The following is a 23,446-nucleotide window of genomic DNA, read 5'->3' as shown; positions in this document are numbered from 1 at the left end:
GACGCCGGAAGTGGATGAGACCACTAGGGAGGACGACGGGGGGCACGAACGCGCCGCGTCTCCATTGAAGAACCGACGAGGTGAACATGGAGTTCCATGTGCGTCTTATGTAAAAAGAGCGACGGGCACCGCCACCAATGGGCGCGCGGCGCTAGCAGACCCCGCCCCTCGTGTATGCAGATGAGACGGTGTCGCGGCCAATGGCGGACGCCGGGGGCGGGCGCGGCGCGCGCGGTCACGTTTTCCACTATGTGACAGTGGCGACTCGGCCGCGGCGGAGGCGGCGGCGCTGAGGGGCTACGTGCAGCTGTGGGCGGTGGCGGCGGCGGCGGCAGCGGGCGCGGGGCCGGACGGACAGAGCCACGAGTCGGCGGAGGGACCGGCGGAGGGGCCGACGCGAACGCGGCCGGGCGGTAAGTGGCGCGGCGCGGCCCCGCTGCGGCTTACGTAACCGCCGCCGGCGCATTGGCCTCGGGCAGGTCGGGGTCCCGGCGCCGCCGGGAGTTCCCTGGGCCGCTGGACTCCTCTGCTCGAAACGGCGCCGGCGTGGGGGCGTGTGCCGTTGGCCCTGTCTCAGGTGGAGGGCGGCCGAGCTGCGCGCAGGGTGCGCTCGTTTGAATTGCGCTGACACCGCGGGTTGGGGACTCGAACCCCGGTTTCGCAGCTCAGGAGCCTGAGGTCCGAAAGGTGAGGCAGCGTGTGTAGGGCACCGAGTTGCTGAGTGACTGCGCGTGGGCTGCGGTTCCGTGGGCGATTCTCTTTTGGGAACCCTCCCTCCCCTCCCGTGGGGAAGGCCAAGGAAATCAGGTGTCAGCGCAGCCGGCCCTGGGATCTGGAGGCCCCTCGGAGAGCTGACTGCCTCCTCTGAGGCCACAGGGCCAAGTCCTGGGCTGGGGAAGGGCCGTGGAAGGGCGCTGATCTAGGAGCTTTTCCTGGACACCCACGGGTCTCCTGGAATGGGTGATCAGAGGGACAAGGAAGTCCCTGTGCCAAGCCAGGCCTGGGAACCTGAGGGCAGGGATGTTCGCCCCTTTGCCTCCCCTGGACCGCCCTGTATTAATTCCCTCTCCCCGGACTGGATAGAAGGGAATGGGGGTGTCCACTCTTTGGTGCAGCAGTCGCACCTACCTTCTGGGATGTACTTTGGCTGCCAAGTCCCAGACATAGACCAGGAGGTGGGAGGTGGCCTGCTTCCCCCTTCAGGAAGGCCAGGGTAAGGGATGACGAGTTGGTTGCCAGGGTTTCTGTAACCTACACAGAAGGAACCCGTTTGGAAAGCTGATTCATACAGAACAACAGAGCCAGAAGGCACCCTGAAAATCACCCGGAGTAACCCCTCAGCCTGACAGATGAGCAAACTGAGGCCTAGGCCCAGGCTGTCTGCAGGATCTTCCCATCGCCCTGGGGCAGGATGAGCTTCAGAGGTTCAGTGAAGGCCTCAACTTGGGTGCTGAATCCTGGCTGGGCTGTAATTTGGGAGGAGGGGCCTTAAGTCCGGGAAATGTGTTAAGAACCCCACACCATGGCCAGAGCCCCACACGGACCCCTCTCACTTTTATATGGCACAGCAGGACCACTAGACTTCTTGGCTTCCGAGGGGAGATGTCAACTTCTGTCCCGACCTGGGGCTTCTGGTCCCAGACTGGGTGTGCCTGAGAAGAAAACAGGACTCTACCTGAAGGCTTTATTTGGAAATTGAGTTTTAAAATACAAGGTGAATTGAGTTTTGTGAGCTGTATGACTATAATGAAGAAAGGGACTCCGTTGTTTTTTTTAAGTGGAAGCTGTGTGGTGTGCCAGCGCGGGGATGGTACCGTGGGTGTTTGCAGTTATCTGTCACTGTCGCCTTGGTGTGATTCATTGGTATAGAACTAACGCAGCCCTGGCTTTCTGTGGAGACTGGAGTGCCAGGTGGGAAGGGGGAGCCCTGCGTCAGCCAGCTGGCTGCTGCTGAGAGCCTTGGCTCCCAGTCTGGGCCTCAGTTTCATTTGTTCGGAGGGACTCAGATTGGGCAGTCTCAGAGGTCTAATTTAATTCCCAGGTTTTTGGTTTTCTGTTACCCTACAGTTGATTTTTCCCAGGTTTCTCGCGGGAGACAGAGGCTTCTGATACGCTCTTGCCTTTGGGCCAGGTAGTGTTCCCCGTGAGTCACATCTGCAGTACTTACAAGGAGAAAGGAGAGATTCCTCTCCTGTGCACTACTTCTCACACACACCGAACTTTCTCAAAAATAGTGCTCGCCACACTGCTGTTTTTAAGCCATGAGGTAACTTCACCAGGACTCAGCAAACCATGACTCTGTCAGGTCATTGAACAGCTGGCAGGGCTACTTGGCGTTTAGTCAGAAGAAAGACAGGCTCTGGGTGTGCTTTTACCTTTTGAAAACTACTCTGGCAGAGTGAGCCAGAAACACACAATTCCATAAGCTTGGCAGAGACTGTCCCCACACTTCTGGAAAGCTGGCCAACCTTCAGAACCAAGGGAGAATCAGACAGTCTAGAGGGGGCCTCTGATGGGCCCCCCCCCAAGCCTGCGCACTCTCCCCTAGGGACCAGGCCCTCCTTTCAACTCATTATGCTTATCGTGTACACATTTGTAACAAGTTTGTTACCATATTTCCAAGTCTAGAGCAAATTAGAAGCAGTAAATGAACAGCAGTGACGGGTGACAGGAGTCAAGGCCACTTGGTTTTCAGAGGCTGGTAGTTCCCAAGACAGAGTGGGCTGCTGTGCTGAACCCTCACCGGCCTCGAAGGGTTCCTCATGCTCTTCCTGGGGTGACATAGAGGAATCAGAATCTGCCCTTTAAGAAACCAGGTACAGGAGGAGCAGATGTCTCAGCTTCCCGCAATTCAGAGTAGCTCAGCCCCTGACCACTGGAGCTAGGAGGCTGACACTTTTGCCTTTCTTATTGCTGTGAAGTCTTGTAGTTCTAAAAATGTAAGGATTTAAAAGTCTGAATGGAGAGCATTAAAGGTGTCCTGGTGAGGCCAAGACAATGCCTCCCTGGTGCACCTCCTTCCCTCCATATTTGGACGGCTGCGGTCACATTTTCCTCAGTTACCCAACCGTTGCCATGGAGAGCGCGGCTGTTTATTTAGCAGGACAAACATTTTCTCAGGATTACAGCAGGCTGGCCTCAGGGAGTTGGCTCCTACCAGGAAGTAGAAAACATGTTATAATATTTGGGGTTGTAAAATCCTGCAGGACTTGCAGAGACAGTACGTGCTGTATGATCCTTATTATGTAAAGTTCAAAAGCAGGCAGAATTCACTAGGCTGCGAGAAGCCAAGCTAGTGGGTCCCCGTGGGGTAGACGGTGGCTGGGAGGGCCACAAGGAGCCTCTGGGGGGCTGGCAGTGTCCTGCATCTGGTGACATGTGACATGGGTATGTTGTTTGTGGATATACATCAAGCTGTGACCTCATGAGGAGGGACTCCTCTGGTAACTGAACACTGATTTCTGATTTCCACAAAAAAATGCTTTTCCACCTTAGGGTGTGAGGGTATGGAGTACAGTCGGACTTCACCAGTCCTGGCAGTGGCAGTGGAAGCTGGAACTGGGTCCCAGGCTGTGCTTTCATTCCTAGTTTTTAAACACTATTATGGAAAGTATGAGTATCTGTGAAAGTAGGGAGGATAGGGTAACGAACCCCTGTGACCCCGCCAGCCAGTAGTTTCTGCTCCTGGCCCCTCTCCTTCCCCACCCCCACCGGCTGCTTTTCTTCCTGATCCCAGGCTCTCCATTCTTGTTGTGGACTGTACTTTCTGAATGGTGGTCTGTCAGGTTGAGGCAACCCAGCTACCAAAAATATGGCCAAGTGACCTGGTCAGGGGTCCAAGTTTAACCTGTTTCCTTGAGTCTGACTGTTCTTGTGGGCAGAGCCAGTGCGCAGGCATGTGAAGGGGCCTCAAGGGCAGGTTCACGCCCAGAGGCTCATGGTGGCTTCTGGCAGCCCCTTTTCCACCCGGCTGTCATTTTCCGTCCTGGGCTTTGGCACCCAGAGCAAATAAGTGCTTGCCCGCCCTTCCTCCCCTTACCTGCCACAAGGTAGAAACAGGTTTCCTAGGAGCTCACCAGGGACAGCTGGTCCAGCCAGCTCTGGGTACACATCTGTGGAAGGCAGGAGGCAAAGTCCACTTTGACAGGGATGTTGGTTTTGCCACCTTCTCAAAATGAGGCTGGTCTGTTAGAGCCGCCAGGGCTGAGAGACGCATTTTCTGGAATGACGAAGTTTCTGATGATTTGGTTTTCACATTTCTGCCAAGCTTACTCTGTCCTCTTTGCAAAAATACTTATTTTCCACTTAAGGTAATGTCGGGGCACTAGTGGGTCGTATTCAGACAGGCTTACAGGGGCTGGACTTGGGTGAAAACCAGGAGCTAAGTGCAAAATAGTGAAAACCAGGAGAGCTACGTGCAAAGTGCCCAGGGCCCAGGCAGCACGGTGGCTTCAGATACCTGATGCTCCTCCAAGGACTGCCTGGGCTGGGGGTGGCACTGAGTTCTTAGTCCTTTAAATACAAGAATACAAGCCAGAGACAGCTACCGTGACAATTCACTCTCTGTCTTTTAAAATTACTTTTGTTACCCGTCTGTTTTTCTTTTCTTTTTCCTTTTTTTTTTTTTGAGATGGAGTCTTGCTGTGTCGCCCAGGCTGGAGTGCAGTGGTGCAATCTTGGCTTACTGCAACCTCCACCTCCCAGGTTCGAGCAGTTCTCCTGTCTCAGCCTCCCAAGTAGCTGGGACTACAGGCACGCACCATGACGCCCGGCTAAGTTTTGTATTTTTAGTAGAGACGGGGTTTCACCATTTTGGTCTGGCTGGTCGTAAACTCCTTACCTCAGGTAATCCACTGCCTCAGCCTCCCAAAGTGCTGCGATTACAGGCATGAGCCACCGCGCCCAGCCCCCTGTCTGTTTTTCTGTAGTGATTAGCAGTGATAATACAAGCTAATATTACAGTCCGGATACCTTGCATGGATTGTGTCATTTAACCCTTCTAACAACCGGTAGGAGGCAGAAACTACTATTGTCCCCATCTCACGAATGAGGACACAAGGCACAGAGAGGTTAAGGAACTTGTCCGAGATCACACACTTAGGAAGTGGTGAAACCCAGCTGAAACCCAGGCCATCCAGACCTGTCCCCTTAGCCACTCTGCTGCTGCCTCTGATCACCTTAATGACTCACTCAGAGCATAAAGGACCAGCTGCTTGTCTGGGGGAGGGCTGTGGGGATGAGATGGGTGGTGTCCAGGATGTTGGGGGGGGTCAGGAGTGACAGAATGCCCTTGGTACCCTGGACAGCCTGTTGGCAGCTCCACTGAACCATGGCAAGAGCGCCCTGAGAAGTCTCCTTGTTTCCACCTTGCCTCAACCCTGCAACTCCATTAAAGTGTAAGTCACATCTTGTTGCACAGAACTCTCCACGGTTTCCTATCGGAGTTCTGGATGCCCCCGCAAGGCACTCCTTGATCTGGCCTTGCTGCCACCCTCCTACACCTGCCCGCTCTGCTCCAGCCTCGTGCACCTTCCTCAGACAGGTCAGATGCTCACCTGCTGTAGGGCCTTTGTGTGTGCTGTCCCCCTGCCTAGAATGTTCTTCCTCTGGTAGCCCACTCTCCATGCTCTCCAGGTCTGCCTTCAGGCTGTCTTGAGAACGGAGTCTGAGGTGAGCCCTTTACTGGGAATTGCAGTCCCAGGGTAGCAGTAGAAAAGGAAAAGGGAGGTGAGGAAGAAAAGTCTAGAAAGCACACACAAGATGACACCCTGCTGAGATGAGGCTCTGCCTTACAGACACACACAGCTGGCTGCTCACCCTGTTGGGACCTCTTCAGAAAACCTGTCCCAAAAAAGGAAGGAAGGAAAGAAAGACAACTTCAGAACGGTCCGTTTGAGGGAGAGATGGAGGCGGCATTTTCTGCCAGCTCCACCTTGCCTCCTGCCCAGCACGTGAGCTCTCCCTCCTGTCCAGCTGCCTCATCAGACCCTTTGGGGGCAGCCGGGACAGTGAGGGGCAGCAAGGACCCCCACAGTGGTGTGGCACGTTGTCCGAGTCCACACAGGGCAGGCAGAGCCAGAGACACCCAGTCCCAGCCTCAGGTGTGAAGCCAGAAGGAGCTGCTGGAGCACGTGACTGCAAGCCTGAGAGAGCAAAGCCCAGGGACTCTGGGTCAGTTCACACATGAGGGCTCAAGTGCAAGGTCCTTGCCAAATGCCACCTACACCTGGGGCCACCCTCACTGAAATGTCACTCCCAGCCCCTCTATTCCCCCTTGCTAGTTGCCTGCTGTACTGTATATTCTACTTTCTTATTTATTGTCTGTTCCCCCTAATGTAAGCTGCCTGAGGGCAGGAAAGATGTCTGCTCTGTTGTCTGCCCCAGTGCCAGCCCTCAGTGCTAATCGAGTAAGGGCAAGTCAGTGGGAAACTGCTGGCACCAGGCGGGCCCTGCCTGAGTGCCATCTGTCCTTTTTATTGTTGTCGTTATTTATTGTTCTTGGACTTGTTCGTCTATGTCTGAGACTCTCCCCACATCAGTGTTTCTGGCCTCCGTCCTTTTACTGTGTATAGTATTCAGAGCATGGATGTCCCAGGTTTGTGTCTTCAACAGTATGTGCCAGGGCCTGGGGATCCAGTAGTGACCAACTCAAACCCCTACCCGCATGGAGCTTATGTCCCAGAGGGGAGGCAGGCAGTAAACAGCCCCGCCCCTCAGTGCTGGCAAGGAAAGCCCACAGAGCGGGAGTGCAGGGCACAGAGAAGGAGCTGGTGGGGAGGCAGTGCTGTTCATGCAGGCTGCCCAGGGCATCTACAGGAAGAGGGCTGTGGGCACGAGGGAGCAGCAAGTGCAGAGTCCCTGTGGTCAGAGCACACAGGGCTGGGGCCAAGGGGTGGGCAGTTAACAGGACATGCCCAGGAGATTGCAGGAGCTGGACTTGCAGAGCCTCTGGCCCTCGTGCCCACTAGAGCTGTGCTCTGAGCAAGGGTCTGAGCACAGGCCAGGTGTAAGCTAAGCCCCTTCACCAGGATCGCTCTGGATGCTGTGTTGACCATAGTGGGGCCAGGTGGAGTCACGGGACCAGTTTGGAATTTGAGGCTGGCTCCTGGCCAGGATGATCATGGACGGGATGCGTAGCCTCCTTGTTGATGGTTCTTTCCAGATTTTTATATTCCATGCTCACACATCTCTGTGCACATAAATAAGCACTTATCTGCAATGGATTCCTGGAGGTGGGAAGAGTATGCAGATTATAAACGTTGCTGTGAACTCAAATTTCTCTCCAGAAATACCCTATTACTACACCACCATACTCAAGAGCCACTCCTCCACCTGACCAACGCTAGGGTGAGCAGTCCTGTTAATTTTTGGCAAGCTGATGGGCATGATAACCTCATCCTTTGCATTTTCCTGATGCTAATGAGGTTGAGCCTGTCTCTACAAATTCACAAATCTTTGGTGTTTCTCTTTGTGGGAATGGCCTAGGCAGTCTTCGTGCTTAGTCTCTCTCTTCCCAAAAGGTATTACCATTCATCTTTCATTGAATTTGCTAGAACTGCCATAAAATGTAAACAAACAAACAAAGACTGGAGTAATAGACTTGCTTATTTTGTTCCTGACTTTAAGTGAAATGACGCTGGCATTTTGGGTTTTATATGACTCAGGATATTGATAAAACCAGCTATATAACCCACAATCAGGTATCCTGTAATTGAGATGTCCTCCCTTTGACTATAAGCTTTTCCTCTCAGAGCTATTAATATATATAGACAGCTGGGCACGGTGGCTCACGCCTATAATCCCAGCACTTTGGGAGGCCGAAGTGGGCAGATCATGAAATCAAGAGATCAAGACCATCCTGGCCAGCATGGTGAAACCCCATCTCTACTAAAAATACAAAAATTAGCTGGGCGTGGTGGTGTGCGCCTGTAGTCCCAGCTACTCAGGAGGCTGAGGCAGGAGAATTGCTTGAACCCAGAGGCGGAGGTTGCCATGAGCCAAGATTGCACCGCTGCACTCCAGCCTGTTGACAGAGCAAGACTCTCTCTCAAAAAAAAAAAAAAAAAGTAGACATTGTCTTCTGGAAATTTAATATTGCTGAAGAGATATCCAAGACTAGTCTGATTTTTTTTCATCCTTTATGGGTAACTTGTTTGTTCTCTTTTAATGTTGATAGGATTTTCTTTATCCTTGGAGATACTGTTTGTCATCTGGATGCAGTTAGGCGTTGGACTCCTGTCCTTTGATTGGCAGATTCAGCTGTGTCTTTGGCTCAGGGTGGTTCTCTATGTGTCTCGCTCATTATGGTTTCTGGTTTATTGTTCTCGTCTCTTTCAGAAAGAGCTGTAATCCACAGGTAAAACCTGGCCCTCCTCCGTCTCTCTTCCCTTCTCCTTTCCCTTTGCATTTTAAAAGTTTCTTATGCGTCTCCTCCCTATCACTGAAGCCATTTTCTTTTTATTGACTCTGAACTTTGTCCTTTCTAGTTTTCCATTCTAATGTGGCATTTTCATCTCAGACTGTGGCCTTATCGCATCCCTCATTACTTGTTTCATTGAGTCCATCACTTCTTGTATTTTTAGGATGAAAAGTAGATGCTGTCCTAATTTGCTGCTTCCTCTGTGGCATGAGGGTTGTGTTCAGTTGTCTTTGCTGTGTGTCTTTTCCACAGCCCGTATTGGCTTTCTTCTGTTTATTAGTTTGTGAACAAGGCAAGGTCTAGTCAGCCCTGCTATTCTCCAGACACTGATGTGGGTGGACTCTTCGTGAGCCCCGCCTCTCACCAGGCTGTCCTGGAGTGGCTCACCTGTGAACGGACTTGACCTGGGGAAGGGGGTGCTGAAGGCTCTCTTTGGAGCGTAGCCATTCAGTTCCTAGGGCCAGCTGTTGGAATCCGGCTCCCTGTGTGTGCGGCCCTCACTATTGCTGGATGGTTTTGAGCCCTTTCTCAGAGTCGCCCTGTAGGGGAGGGCACCTGGGGGTGTTCAGTGGGTGAAGCGTGTCCAGGAGAACCTCTCCTTCCCACAGGATTTCTGTTCCGGTGTCCGTTCTTCTCCCACAGCTTCCTCACGAAGCATCTTCTTGGTAGTAGAGCTCTTGACGGTCCAGCCTTGACCGTGGTTCAGGCCGTCTTCTTCTGTGGCGGGGGGTAGCAGGGATCTCAGCGCTAGCCACTTCCTCAGGGGGATTTGGACTCCAGTGCACTCTTCATGCTCCTTCCATCTGAGCGACAAGCAGCAGGACGCACTTCACTTTGTGGCGAATGATTGGGACTTCTAGGGCTGCTGAAAATGATCCCTCCCCCCAACCAGTTGTATGATCCTTGGTCATTTCACGTGGGTTCTGGTGGGAAGGAGGTGGAAGGGGAGGCTCTCCCAGAGCTAGATGGAAATTGGAGCATAAGATGTTTCACAAGATTTGGGGTCTGGAATCCAGAAACCCTTCTCTCCCCTTGTTCCGCCTGCCCTTGGAAGGGCCAGACGGATGCCATGCAAAAGTGGCAGTGCCACACTGGACCAGAGTTGGGGCCGAGCACAGTGCAGTGGCAGGAAGCAGGAGGTCCCCGCGCAGCCAAGCCTGGTTGTAGGGTGGGGGTCCCATCTTCAGATGCCGGCAGGCCTGGAATCCAGGGCCGTCATCTACTGTGTGGTCGGGGGTGAGCTACCCACCCCTGTTGGCGCCTCTGTAGAACAGTCCCCTGCACACCATGTAGACAGTGATCCAGAGTTGCTGGGAAGGCTGTGTGTTGGGTGCTTAGCATCATGTCTGTAGTCAGCAGCATCACCCCAGAGCCTCACAGCTGTGTTCGTTAAGCATGACCACTTGTGTCACGCAGGGCCTTCATCTAGCTCTCTCCAGTGCCCCGCTTGAGTGGGTGCCTGCTTCCTGCTGGGACCCTGCTGAAAACGCTGTCCTGGGGATGGGGGGACATCACTAGGTAAAGAAGGGAGGACCCAGGATGTTATTTTGGCCTCCCACCTGCTAATCAGTCCCACCCCACCCTACTGCCTGTCTCTGCTCACTCCCTCAGTTCGTGTCCAGGATGATCACTGGTCTGTCTCTTTTTTCAGCCATTCCACCCACCTACCCCAAAGTGCTGAGGTAAAGCTTCTGTCCAGCACAGCAGTGCGAGCCTGTCCAAATGCGAGCTGAGTTCCGTGGGCCTGGCACTCAGAGTGCCTCAGCAGCTCCCAACCATTCCTAGTAAATGTGAAGCCACATTGTCCTGGTCCCTCCCCATCCCACTTATACATGCCTGCGGGGTCTGGGACTGCCGAGCTGCTGGGAGGGTTCCACACCTGCCAGGCCCCTCTGCCCTCTTTAGCCAGCAAGCCCTGTCTGTCTCCATGTCTCCTGCTAGCCTTGGCTCCTCCTCCTGTAACTGTGCCGTGTGTAATGGCCAAGATTTCTGAACTCGGCTCCCCTACCCCACCATCATCTGGGGAAATTTATAAAAGGCAGATCACCCATTCAGAGGGACCGTGTGCTTCTCCCAGCACTCCAGAGGCTGGGAGGTGACTGTCAGTGCTCTTGTTTTTTCCCAGCACTCCACAGGCCGGGTGGTGACTGTCAGTGCTCTTGTCTGCCGTCTGATGAGGCCTCCAGCAGCTCTGTGTCAGGGGCTTAGGCTGCCTCATTCAACCCTCTTCCTAATCCATGGCAGATAGGAGCTCTGTCAATAAGAACAAATAAGTGATGTGATGAACTAATATGTGTGTGATTGATCGCAATGAAAGGGCAGTTTTGGCTGGGTGCGGCTAGCCACAGCTGGCCTGTAATCTCAACATTTTGGGAGGCTGAGGCAGGCAGATCGCTTGACTTCAGGAGTTCGAGACCAGTCTGGGCAACATGGCAAAACCCTGTCTCTACCAAAAATACAAAAAATTAGCCAGGCATGGTGGTGAGTGCCTGTGGTTCCAACTATCCTGGAGGCTGAGGTGGGAGAATCGCTTGAGCCCAGGCACTGCATTCCCTGTGCAAAGGAGTCAGACCTGTCTCCAAAAAAGAAAGAAAGAAAGAGAGAGAGAGACAGAGAGAAGAAAGAAAGAGACTGCAGTTTCATTAGTAACAGAAAGAGTCAAACGGGTGCTCTGCCTGACAGCATCCCTCTGTTTGCCAGCTTCATTCCAGAGCCCAACATGAATGGATACGCGGAATTTCCCCCCAGCCCCAGTAACTCCACCAAGGAGCCCATGGAGCCCCAGCCCAGCCAGGTCCCACTTCAGGAAGATGTGGACATGAGCAGTGGCTCAAGTGGACATGAGACCAACGAAAACTGCTCCACGGGGCGGGACTCGCAGGGCAGTGACTGTGACGACAGCGGGAAGGAGCTGGGAATGCTGGTGGAGCCACCGGATGCCCACCAGAGGTGAGTTCAGCCTCTGGCCAGATGGAGGCTGGGCAGGTTATTTCCTCAGTGGCTCATTTCTGCTGTGATTTGATTGCTTTTGCAATCTTTAAATCATGATTATCAAGTTTTTCAAGATTTTTGAAAATGATTAAAATGTGCCAGTGTCTGTCCTTCCTTATAATGAGGCCCTGTTGATTTTGTAGATCCAATTGCCAACAGACAGGTACTGGGTAGCGTAAGGAGATCTTGGGAGGTAGCAGTGGTGGGTAACCCAGCCAGTGGCTGCTTATACAACACGGGGAGGTTTATAGAAAAGGAACTGGTCCCTGTTGTCATGTGTTTCTGTGTCCTGGTACTTAGTTTTTCTCATGTCTAAAAGTTTTATGTTCCAGCTTTATCATAACCTTGTATTTTTTAGAAGTTGTCTTACCATGGTGTTATCTAACCTGTTATCACTGGTAGGGTGGCAGGGGAAGATGTGTCTGGAGCATACAGTTGTCTAAATTTTGCTTTTATTTCTTGTTTTCACAGTCCAGATGCCTTTAGCCTGATGATTACAAAATCTGAACACAACCCATCTACAAGTGGCTGCAGGTAAGGCCAATTAGAACTTCGTACACAGAGTTTTTAGAGAAATTGAAAGACTTCTTATTGGAGGTTAGTTTTTTGGGAGTGACGTGGCTTTTTTTAAGCTCTGCTAAAACCCGTCTGTGTGGCTGTATGAGTATGAACCCAGCTTTACCCGGGCCTTTCAGACAGTGACTGTGTCCCCTCGCCATCCAGAGCCCCCAGGATGTCACTCCAGTACCTGTAGCTTCTCCCAGCTCTACTCGAAGCCGACTTTGCCTGAGTCTTTGGGCATTTTCATCTAGAACATTCTTCACCCTTCTTAGGTGTTTGTAACAAACTTACCCTATGTCAATTTTCCTGTCACCTCTGGAGCAGAACCCGGCTCCTAGTCCAGGACCTGTGGGCACTTTGCATTGCCTGAGAAACCTTGATTTCCATCATTCCTTCTGCACGCTCTGTTCCGAACAGGCCCATCTTCATCAACCCTGCTGTCCTGTCTCTCTGTATCCTCAATTAATGTTTGAAGACCCTTCTCCACAATCCCCTTTTCTCTGTTCATGGCTCACTTTTATGTCCCAGGAAGTCACTGTGCTGTCCTCTGTAATCCCATCACTCAGTCCTTCTTTACCTGGGGCAGGGAAGGAGGGCACAACTCAGGGCACAGTCCACTGCACCAGACTGTGGGTCGGCCAGTATCCTTTCCTGAGCAAAGCCTAGCTCTAACCCTTGGCGGAAAAGAACACAGCTGGAGGGACTTCTCCAGCATTCAGTTGGGTTAGAGCGGTGATTCTTGACCAGGTACAATTTGTCTCCCAGCAAGAAACATCTGGCATTGTCTGTCGATAGCTCTGATTGTCATACCTGGCTGTAGTCTTCCTGGTCTGTTGTGGGTGAGGCCAGGGATACTGCTAAATGTCCTGCAGAGCCCCACAAAGGACCATTCAGATCAAAACGTCTTTAGAGCCAAGGCTGAGAAAATGGACAAGAGACACGTTTCTTCAGGAAAGGACACCTAGGAAGCTAACATTTGGCTGCCTCTTTCTTGAATCCTGCAGTAGCGACCAGTCTTCGAAAGTGGACACACACAAAGAACTGATAAAAACACTAAAGGAGCTGAAGGTTCACCTCCCTGCAGACAAGAAGGCCAAGGGCAAGGCTAGTACGCTGGCCACCCTGAAGTACGCCCTCAGGAGTGTGAAGCAGGTGAAAGGTATGTCAGCCTCGCACATCTGCTCCAAACCTATAGAAATATGTTTTAAATCCCCCCAAATTATAGCTCAGATTGTGTTGACTTTCTAAAACTCGAGGCTTATCACAGCTCACTGTAGCCTCGACTTCCGGGCTTAAGCGATTCTCCTGCCACAGCCTCCTGAGTAGCTGGGACCATAGGCATGTACCACCACGCCCAGCTAATTTTTGCATTTTTTGTGGAGATGGAGTCTCACTATGTTGCCCAGGCTGGTCTCGAACTCCTGGACCCAAGCAGTCCTCCCACTTCAGCCTGCCAAAGTTCTGGGATTACAGGTGTGAGCCACTGTGCCTGGCTTGGCCTTTTTCTTTACAGTGAAAACAACCAGCTCTGGAACTTTGAAGAATTCCTCAGCTGTGTTGGTCTGTTGTGACGAGCAGGCAGAGACCATCAGTGTGAGCCAGGGTGGGGAAGGAAGGTGCCCTGCAGAGCATCTTCACACCTCCTGCCAGCTGATGTGTGAGCACCTCCCGACTCCGTGGAGCTGTGCCTTTTCATGTGTTGCACACACGCACTGAGGGGCTGATGGATCTTTTACATTAAAAACGTGCATAAAAGAAAAATCTGAAAGGTTTAAGGTGAAGCAGTAGCTGTATTCTATTATCATCAGTCGTTTCAAAGCACAGCGTACAGTTAGGACAAAGTTCTTCACTAGTAATCATGGGTATAAACTCATATTGTAAGCAGTCTTCATATTTTTAAATGTTTCAGTAATTTTTCATCAGCAGTGAGCAGGTCATCAGCACTCGCCTCTGGGGTCCCTTGAGCCAAGTATAGAAGGGTTGCTCTGCCATGTGCTAGCTTGGACTTGCATTTTTGGGTGTTGTCTTTGGGTGTCCTATAAGTTTCTCTGCAGGCTCCTCCCTAATCCCATTGTCCATTTGGTGAGGGTTGATATAGACAGAACAAGGTGCCTCGGCTGCTCGTCATTGCTGGTCAGGTCTAAAGATAAAATCTGGTGCCCCTGGGATGAGCACCCTGCCATGGAGGGCACCGCTCTGGGCCTGTGTGCCCATGGAGGCCCCGTTTTCCAGAAGGAGGAGCTGGAAGGGAAAGTTCATTCTGATCAGTTGGGGTGCTCTGTTCTCAAGTGATTATGTCCATTTAAAGTGTTTCCCTATTGGCATCTGCAGTAACTTCAGAGCTCAGAAGCTCTGCCACATGGACATTTTCCAGACTTCCCAGCAGTTTATATCTTGATTTCAGAGCATACTCAGACATGTGCCTGTTTCTGAAATTACTGAAGGTGGCAAAACTGAAAGCAGATGAGACCCAGCTGTGGATCCAAAGGTCTCCTCACCACATCGCTCACCACATCGCAGGAAGCACATGCATGGCAGAATCCTGGGTCAGTCTCCTAACACAGCCCCAGGTTTCATGTATCCAGGGCCTGTTGAGCCCTGAGGGCAACTGGCAGCCTCGAGCTGGCCCCTTTGCTCCCACCTGGAGTGAGGGCCGCTGTGGCTGTGAGCACTAACACCCAGAGACAGGCTTGTCACCCCAGAGCCCACTGGATAAGCCAGGATGGCGTGGGAACTCAGATGGAGTGGCCCCCTCCTCTTCAGATTCTATTTTGAAAACTTTCTTTCAAATGTTCTTGTGCCTGCTATTTTTTTAAGCAGTCAGTTCTGCCTGGATGGGGGTGTCTGATGGCATCACCCAGGGAGTCAGATGTGCAGGGGTTGCCATGTGGTCCTGTGTGGAAACGTGGATGTACCATCATGATTAAAGACCTTCTGGAGGCCAGGCACAGTGGCTCACGCCTGTAATCCCAGCACTTTGGGAGGCCAAGACGGGCAGATCACAAGGTCAAGAGATCGAGACCATCCTGGCCAACATGGTGAAACCTTGTCTCTACTAAAAATACAAAAATTAGCTCGGCGTGTGGTGGCATGCACCTGTAGTCCCAGCTACTTGGGAGGCTGAGGCAGGAGAATTGCTTGAACCCCTGGGAGGTGGGGGTTGCAGTGAGGTGAGATCATGCCACTGCACTCCAGCCTGGCGACAGAGTGAGGCTCCATCTCAAAACAAAACAAACGGGGCCGGGCGCGGTGGCTCAAGCCTGTAATCCCAGCACTTTGGGAGGCCGAGATGGGTGGATCACGAGGTCAGGAGATTGAGACCATCCTGGCTAACACGGTGAAACCCCGTCTCTACTAAAAAATACAAAAAACTAGCCGGGCGAGGTGGTGGGCACCTGTAGTCCCAGCTACTCGGGAGGCTGAGGCAGGAGAATGGCATGAACCTGGGAGGTGGAGCTTGCAGTGAGCTGAGATCCAGCCACTGCACTCCAGCCTGGTCGACAGAGCGGAAAAACAAAAACAAAAACAAGAATAATTAGCTAATTGTAGTGGCAGGTTCCTGTAATCCCAGCTACTTGGGAGGCTGAGGCGAGAGAATTGCTTGAACCTGGGAGGCGGAAGTTGTAATGAGCCGAGATTGCGCCATTGCACTCCAGCCTGGGTTACAAAAGCAAAAATCCATCTCAAAAAAAAAAAAAGAGGCCCCTTCTGGAGAACGTGAGAGGTAGCTGGAACTCTGACCATGTAACCTTAAATAATATAGTTGCCACATTTAAAAAAATTTATAATCAAAGGCCTTCTGATGTTTCAGGGAAAAATATCCTGATTTCTGTTTGTGAGTTTGTTTTGCCTTCGCGTATCCGTGTGTTCTGTGTCCCAGGAAGACGGGATTTATATCCTACCTTTTCGTTTGAGAAAATAGAGCCCCCAGTTCGTAAGAGCTAGTGACTGTCTCCAGCCAAGTGCTGGGTTCTGCCCCCTGAATGTGAGCACTGTCTATCCTGCAGCCAACGAAGAGTATTACCAGCTGCTGATGTCCAGCGAGGGTCACCCCTGTGGATCAGACGTGCCCTCCTACACTGTGGAGGAGATGGAGAGCATTACCTCTGAGCACATTGTGAAGAATGCCGTAAGCGTCTTCCCGAAAGTTTCTTTCTAAACGGCGGGAGTTCCTCCTCCAGGCGAGCTAGCTCAGAGCAGTGGCCAGTGGCTATAAGGCAGGAGCGTTTGGGGTTTCAGCAGATAAGTTCCTACCTTTAAAAGGAAGAATGTGAAGTCAGTGATTCTGGAAGTGGCATTCATGTTCTGGACTTCTGCCTTCTGTGAGACTGTCTTCTTCGTCCCTGCCCAACTTTGTCCTGTAACTCATGGGTGCAAGGACAAATCCACTGTGACTGAACGGGGGGGCTCTGGGTTTTCATGTCCTCAAGGTGAGGAGACAGACTTGGTGACAGTCAGTTCACTTGTCCAGGGCTTTGCGGTCATGGGGGGAGCTGGGATTGGAGACTCCAAAAACCATGCATTTTTAAGCACACCCAAAGGTGGGCCCCTTGGAGGGTGCATGGGCCACATACACACACACCTGCTCTACCACCCTGAGTTTTCAGCCAGTGAGAACAGATGTAAGGGCCAGCGGGGACCCCACGTGTGCTGGGACCATTGTGAAGCTGGCCTCATAACAGGGCTCCCTAATCCTTCCCATCTTCCTCCAGCGTAACCCCCAGGCAGCCCCCAACCCTGAGCCCAGAGGGCCAGCCAGCAGCAGAGCGCCCATGGTGGGCTGGAGGGGCCCACCCAGAGACCTCTGCTCCCCAGGAAGCCCCTAGAACCCTGGGAGAGAGCAAGGCTGGTAGAGGTTGTTGGGGCAGGCCAAGTGAGCAGAGGGTCCCCCACCTCCCTGTCACCCAGCCTGGACACCAGGTGCCATGTCCAAGACAGTGGGGTGAGTGGCGCCTTCCAGTGGGTGGAGACAGCTGGAGTTTATTCCAGCAATAGAACCCTGATGTGTTGTTTCGAATAATATCATGTTGGACCTCCCAATATCTGTAACAGGTGTAAGAGTTAAAGAGGAAAGAAACATGAAATGCAGCTTGGCAGTCAAAGACAGGTTTCCTTTAGTGAAAACCTGAGAGGCGCTCCTGGCCGATTTTGATCAGGAGCGCTTTCTCTGCAGACTGAGAGTATATGTTGGTTTCAGGGTGAAGGGCTTATCGCAAGCCTGGAATGTTTGTGTGTTGGAGGAGTTTATGGCGGGGCTGGACCGTCTCTGGGAGGGGAAGGTTATCTTGGGACAGGCATATATCCAGGCCCTGGAGTGGGGTTATCTCGGGGCTAGCGTGTCTCTGGTCGGGGAGGAGTTTGGAATGTTTCTGGTTGGAGATGTACTTGTGGTTTATGGTCATGTTGACCTTAGCCATTAGGCTGATGCCCTTTGGATGTGGGCCATTTTTTATTAAGGTGAACTTTAGAATGAGGGGCTTGTCCAAGATGGCAATGCTCCTGCTCTGTCAACAGGCAAGATAGGATTTTTTGGTCAGGGCTAGGCAAGGGGCTCAGAGAGCCCCCCACCTCTGACGCTTCTGGTGGGCGGCTCCCTCCAGCCTGCCTGCCTGAGTCGGATGTGGCGGCCAACCCCGTCTGACCTTGTCACCAGAGCCCTGCTCTTCCTTTTCAGGATATGTTTGCTGTGGCCGTGTCCCTGGTGTCTGGGAAGATCCTGTACATCTCTGACCAGGTTGCATCTATATTTAACTATAAAAGAGATGTCTTCAGCGACGCCAAGTTTGTGGAGTTCCTGGCGCCTCACGATGTGGGAGTGTTCCACAGCTTCACCTCCCCATACAAGCTTCCCTTGTGGAGCGTGTGCAGCGGAGCAGGTGAGGTCATCGAGGTAGTGCCTTGTTTCCTCTGGGGTCTGGAAAGGGGCCAGGAGCTGGGCCCACCCCAGATGTGGTGCAGGTGCCCTACCTCACCTTTCAGAGCCCACCTGTGGGGGCCACCAGCTGCCTGCTCTGGCAAAGGTAAAGGATAAGCAGTTGTTCATCTCTTCAGAATAAATTTAGTTAAAATAGTCTTTTCATACATTTCAGAGAGAGAAACCATTGAGCATTTTAGAAATGAAGTTGTTTTGAAAAGCTGGAATCTTGCTGCGATTGCAGTCGTGGGAGGCCGAGTTGGGGGGCAGTGGGGAGCATGAGCAAGGTGCCCTGCTCCCTGCACTCAGGCATCCCCCTACCACTTTGGCAGCTACAACCAGTGAGTGGGTCATGTCCCAGAATGACTTCCTGAGGGTTCTTTGCCTTGACCAGGGCTGGCTTTGGGTATATAGACTGTGAGGTCCCTAGGCAGATGCCACTGGCCCCCGAGGCACTGCAGGCCAAGTGTGCCGCACTGTGGGTGGCAGCCTTCCTAGCTGCCAGGCCTGCCACTGTAGCTATCGTCTACCCTGCCTCATTTCCAGGCTCCACTCCCCAGCCAGGCCCTCCCAGCCAGGTCTGGTCAAGTCCCTGGAGCCAGCTGGGGGCGTGCCTGCCTCTGGGCCTCTGCCAGTGCCTCTGACCCCCACTCTCCTCAAGGCCTTCTGTGCCCCAGCTCCTCCCTGCCCAGCTAAGTCAAGGACCAGGTGAATTCTCAGGGGCCTTTCCAAGCTGCTGATTTTGTATCATTTTCTGTAACTAGTCATTGCTTCTGCTTTCCTAATTTCTTTTGAGTAGACGAAATGTTATATGGAAGACTTAGATCTAAGATTTTTTTTTTTTTAGTTTAGATTCCCACGAAAGCAGAGATTTCTTTTTTTAAAATCCCTTTCAACTCTTAGGGAAACACCTCTTCATTTCTGATGAGGTTGCCTGATTGATTTCATATTTTCACTAGACATTTCACATTTTAAAGGAAGTTACTGTTTCACCAAAATACCAATGTGAGCCTTAAATGCCAAGTTATTTCTGTTAGAACTGACTATCCCAAAATTATGTAGCACTAAATGTTTGGGGCTTCTGTTTCACTGTGCCCAGACCTCTGCACACCTATCCCAAAGTCTGAGGCAGCTGAGTGGCCAAAGAAAGAGGCTGACAAATTCAGTTTCTTAGAAAGAAGTATTTAACAGGGACTTAAGAACAGAAGCTGTACGTGTTGTGGGTGGCGATGAGACAAGACTGGATCCCAGTGCCGTTCCCCCAGACCTAGGGCTTCTGTGGGATGGGCACACAAGCTTCAGAGGGAACCGGCAGGAATTTGCCCTGAGGGCAGGATTTACCTTAAGCACCTGCTCTTACTCAGGGACAGTAGGTAAATGAAATCTCCAAGGCCTTCCCAGAACTGGGGTTAATCAAAAGTCAGCATGGAGGCTTGGCTTCCAAGATGTAGCTGCTGTGGCCTTCACAGCTTGCTTTGTCGATGTTCTGGACTTCCATAAGTGTGCTTAGTTGGTGTGTTTGCAGCAGTGCACCGTGAGTGTGTTCAGTTGTAGGTTACTGTGTTTGCAGCAGTGCACTGTGAGTGCATTCAGTTGTAGGTTGGTGTGTTTGCAGCAGTGCACTGTGAGTGTATTCAGTTGTAGGTTGGTGTGTTTGCAGCAGTGCACTGTGAGTGTATTCAGTTGTAGGTTGGTGTGTTTGCAGCAGTGCACTGTGAGTGCATTCAGTTGTAGGTTGGTGTGTTTGCAGCAGTGCACTGTGAGTGTATTCAGTTGTAGGTTGGTGTGTTTGCAGCAGTGCATCATGAGTGTATTCAGTTGTAGTTTGGTGTGTTTGCAGCAGTGCATCATGAGTGTGCTCAGTTGTAGGCTATTTGGTGTGTTTGCAGCAGTGCATCATGAGTGTGCTCAGTTGTAGGCTATTTGGTGTGTTTGCAGCAGTGCACCATGAGTGTGTTCAGTTGTTAATTAATTGATGTGTTTGCAGCAGCATCATATACCGTTTTGAAAATGTAAGCCTCCTGGTGCTAAAATTTTAGTGCTGCATAGTTTGGAATGCACCACACTCATGAAGTGTATGTAATTTTAGTCAAAAGTGTAATAGAAGGTTTCTTACATAAAGGATTTAGTTTGTGCTTCCATAAATGTTCCGTTTTCACCTTGGCTCTTGCTTGATTCCGCTGCTGCTCTTTTGTTTGTGAGAGATGAGGCACAGTGTATTTAGTTGTTGGTTTGGATGAATGACTCTGGGCTCTCTCTTCTAGATTCTTTCACTCAAGAACACATGGAGGAGAAATCTTTCTTTTGCCGTGTCAGGTAAGCCTTGTTCCCAGTTTTCTTAAATTAGAAAACCATGCAAACATTTCACCCCAGCGCCGCTCCACTTGCGGCTGGGGGCATGAGCCCTGCCTGCAGGGACCCAGCACACCTGTTTCTGACGTCTACCAGAAAACACAGTCAGTTGCATTTTAAATGTGTACAGGTTGCTAAGAATGCAGCTAGCAGGGGAGTGATTTAACCTGCCCCTCATGGAAAATGGTGGCCAGGGGACCCTGTACTTTCTCTTTGTCTCCTGCGAAGGCCTGTACCCAGGGTCAACAGAGTTTCTGAAAGCACTGCATCTTTTGGTTGTCTGTGCCTTTTTCTGGGGAGAGACCCACAGCTTTCCCCGCAAGGGTCTTGGTCCAAACCAGGGTGACTGATTGAGCATCCAGCTGCACTGTCAGGGGTGGCCCTGAACCAGACCCTGGCACCCTCAGGAGTTAGGGCCGAGGTCCTGGAGGGAGCAGCACACCTTTCCGGTCTGCTTTACCCACCCAGAGTGCAGGCTGCTCCAGAGAAGGGCTGTGGAGCGTTCCCACTGGTGGGGGTATTGACTCTGATTTGCCCTTCAGTGTGATGAGACTGAGGGAGGGACTGAAGCGGGCAGGGGAGCAGGCCCAGCTCCTGAGGCAGAGCAGAGGTACACATCACCTGCATCGTGGCATGGGGCCCAGGTGAGGAGGGAACAGAACAGGGGACTGTTCCTGTGTCACAGTTCCAAACTTTGAGCGTGGCCCTTCTCCACAGTGTCGGGAAAAGCCACGAGAACGAAATCCGCTACCACCCCTTCCGCATGACGCCCTACCTGGTCAAGGTGCGGGAGCAACAAGGTGCTGAGAGTCAGCTTTGCTGCCTTCTGCTGGCAGAGAGAGTGCACTCTGGTTATGAAGGTAACAGCCAAGCCCAGGGCGAGGGCAGATGTTGTCTCTGGCTCCCCCTCAGTTACTCTTGTGGTTCAAACATGATATCTATACAATGGACTTCCAGCTGCAGTTCCCCACCCTTGGCTTCTGCACCTCACCTCGGGCAGGGTCTCCATCTTTCTGGAGACTCAGCACACCCTGCTTGTCATCCAGCCCTCCCCATGGAAGATCACGGCATCTGGGTGCCACGGCATCTGGTCACACCAGGGCTGTGACCCTTCTCCCCTTTCCCTGGCTGCTCTGCCTTTTGTCCACAAAGTGAGAATAGCCCCGACAGGTCTGGGGCCCCACATCCCTCCCATCCTCATCCCCTGCCCCATACCTCAGCCTCTTGGGCCCCCTGAAGGGCACTGATGTCGCTGCCTGCTCCAGAACCCCAAACAGTTCCTCAGGCCCCAAGAAATGAAGTGCTGGGCATCCCTCCCTCCCTACCTTGACCTATCCTAAATTTTCCTGGAATTTCCCTTCCTCCCAGACAGTCATGCACGGACGTGACTCTCCAGGTGAGTCGGCCTCCATACAAGGCTTGCTGTGCCTCTGTACGCCCAGCATTCTGGACCCCGGTCTCTGCTCCTGCTGCCACCTCACTCGCAGAGTGCAGTCATCAGGCCAACTCGCCTCACTATGACCCTCTTGGTCCCATTAGCTCTTCTGGCTACCCCACCCCCAAAATAATATCTGGGTTCTTCTCTTGAAGCGCAGAGGGTACGAGGCATTGTGCCACCTTTATGGGTCCTTCCTGTGGTCCCTCTTAAGATCCTGCTTTGTGGCATCTTGGTCCTTGTATTGGCCGAAATCCCTGGCCAGGAACTATAGGTGCTCACCATGGCTGCTGAGCAAGTCACATGATCTTCAGATTCTCTGAAGGCAGGTGCATTCTGCAGCTGCTGAACCCGGGGAATCCAGCTGAGTCCGTGCTGCGCTGTGCTCACCACCTTCTCTGTGGTGAGTGGCAGCTTTTTTTTTCTGAGATGGAGTCTCACTCTGTCGCCCAGGCTGGAGTGCAGTGATGCTATCTCGGCTCACCGCAACCTCCGCCTCCCAGGTTCTAGCAATTCTCCTGCCTCAGCCTCCCGAGTACCTGGGACTACAGGTGGATGCTGCCATACCCAACTAATTTTTTTTTAATATTTTAGTAGAGACGAGATTTCACCATGTTGCCCAGGCTGATCTCGAACTCCTGAGCTCAGGCAATCCACCTGTCTTGGCCTCCCAAAGTGCTGGGATTACATTTGTGAGTCACTGCTCCAGGCCAAGTGACAGCCTTTTAAAAAAGCACTTCTTAAAAGTGATAGAAATATTTTAAGTATGTGACTTTCTCCACAATGTTTGATGTATTCCTGCATGTATTACAGAATGTTCTTTTCCAAATAGTAAGGTTTAGAGAGGGTACTTAGGGTTCAACAAGTTATTCCCCCAAATTACCAGAGTCTCCTTCAAGAAGGAAAAATGTTGAAATTTTGAATGTTTTGTCCATGAATTGAGGAAAATTTTGGATATATGACTCACTTTATGCAAATTACTCTATCACCTTTGTCCACCTTTGTCTAGTTTCTAAACTGTGAAGCTCTCCAGTACAATGGCATTTGCTAAGAAATCTGAATCCAGACCAGGTGCAGTGGCTCATACCTGTAGTCTGTAGTCTGGCACTTTGGGAGGCTAAGGTGGGAGGATCTTTTGAGCCTGGGCATTTGAGACCATCCTGGGCAACATAATGAGACCCTGTCTCATTAAAAAAAAAAAAAAAGAAGAAATTTGAATCCAAGTATGTAACTCACTTTTCTAAAAGTAATTTGTCAGATCACTCTAGTTTCATCTTAAACATCATAAACATGGGGCTGGGCGTGGTGGCTCACACCTGTAATCCCAGCACTTTGGGAGGCCAAGGCGGGCGGATCATGAGGTCAGGAGATTGAGACCATCCTGGCTAACACAGTGAAACCCCACCTCAACTAAAAATACAAAAAATTAGCCAGGCATGGTGGCACGCGCCTGTAGTCCCAACTACTGGGGAAGCTGAGGCAGGAGAATCGCTTGAACCCGGGAGGCAGAGGTTGCAATGAGCCGAGATCGTGCCACTGCACTCCAGCCTGGGCAACGAAGCAAGACTCTGTCTCAAAAAAAAAAAAAAAAAGTCATAAAGATGGACTTCCAGCTTTATTTTGCTGAGAGTAGTGTTTACGTGGTCCGTGTGGTTTTGTTAACATGGCAGTTTCAATTTACTAGACTAAAACTAGCATTCCGTAGAAGCTGAGAAGGCTGGCCGGTGATCCCACAGCCAGCGTAGGGTTCTCAGTGTGGCAAGCTCTGTTGTTC

General features: G+C 51.7%; 1 protein-coding gene across 2 annotated transcripts in view; it reads left to right on the top strand.

The window, feature by feature from the left end:
* The first annotated feature begins 234 nt into the window (after positions 1-234).
* Positions 235-23,446, top strand: part of PER2 (period circadian regulator 2) — a 45,212-nt gene continuing 22,000 nt past the window's right edge. Inside the window, exons 1-8 of one of the 2 annotated variants that reach the window (XM_007966848.3) lie at positions 235-413; positions 11,120-11,368; positions 11,882-11,944; positions 12,976-13,130; positions 15,979-16,100; positions 17,646-17,847; positions 20,150-20,201; positions 20,955-21,097. In XM_007966848.3, the coding sequence (XP_007965039.3) occupies positions 11,139-11,368; positions 11,882-11,944; positions 12,976-13,130; positions 15,979-16,100; positions 17,646-17,847; positions 20,150-20,201; positions 20,955-21,097 (967 nt within the window). In that variant the 5' untranslated portion in view covers positions 235-413; positions 11,120-11,138. Of the gene's footprint in view, positions 414-446; positions 688-11,119; positions 11,369-11,881; positions 11,945-12,975; positions 13,131-15,978; positions 16,101-17,645; positions 17,848-20,149; positions 20,202-20,954; positions 21,098-23,446 lie in introns of those variants that run through there. The other variant, XM_007966849.3, reaches the window with a different exon arrangement.

Source organism: Chlorocebus sabaeus, chromosome 10 (assembly GCF_047675955.1).
Source record: "Chlorocebus sabaeus isolate Y175 chromosome 10, mChlSab1.0.hap1, whole genome shotgun sequence".
NCBI classification, from domain to species: domain Eukaryota; kingdom Metazoa; phylum Chordata; class Mammalia; order Primates; family Cercopithecidae; genus Chlorocebus; species Chlorocebus sabaeus.
The sequence above is the reverse complement of the archived record's forward strand: the minus strand, read 5'-3'. Positions and strand labels throughout refer to the sequence as shown.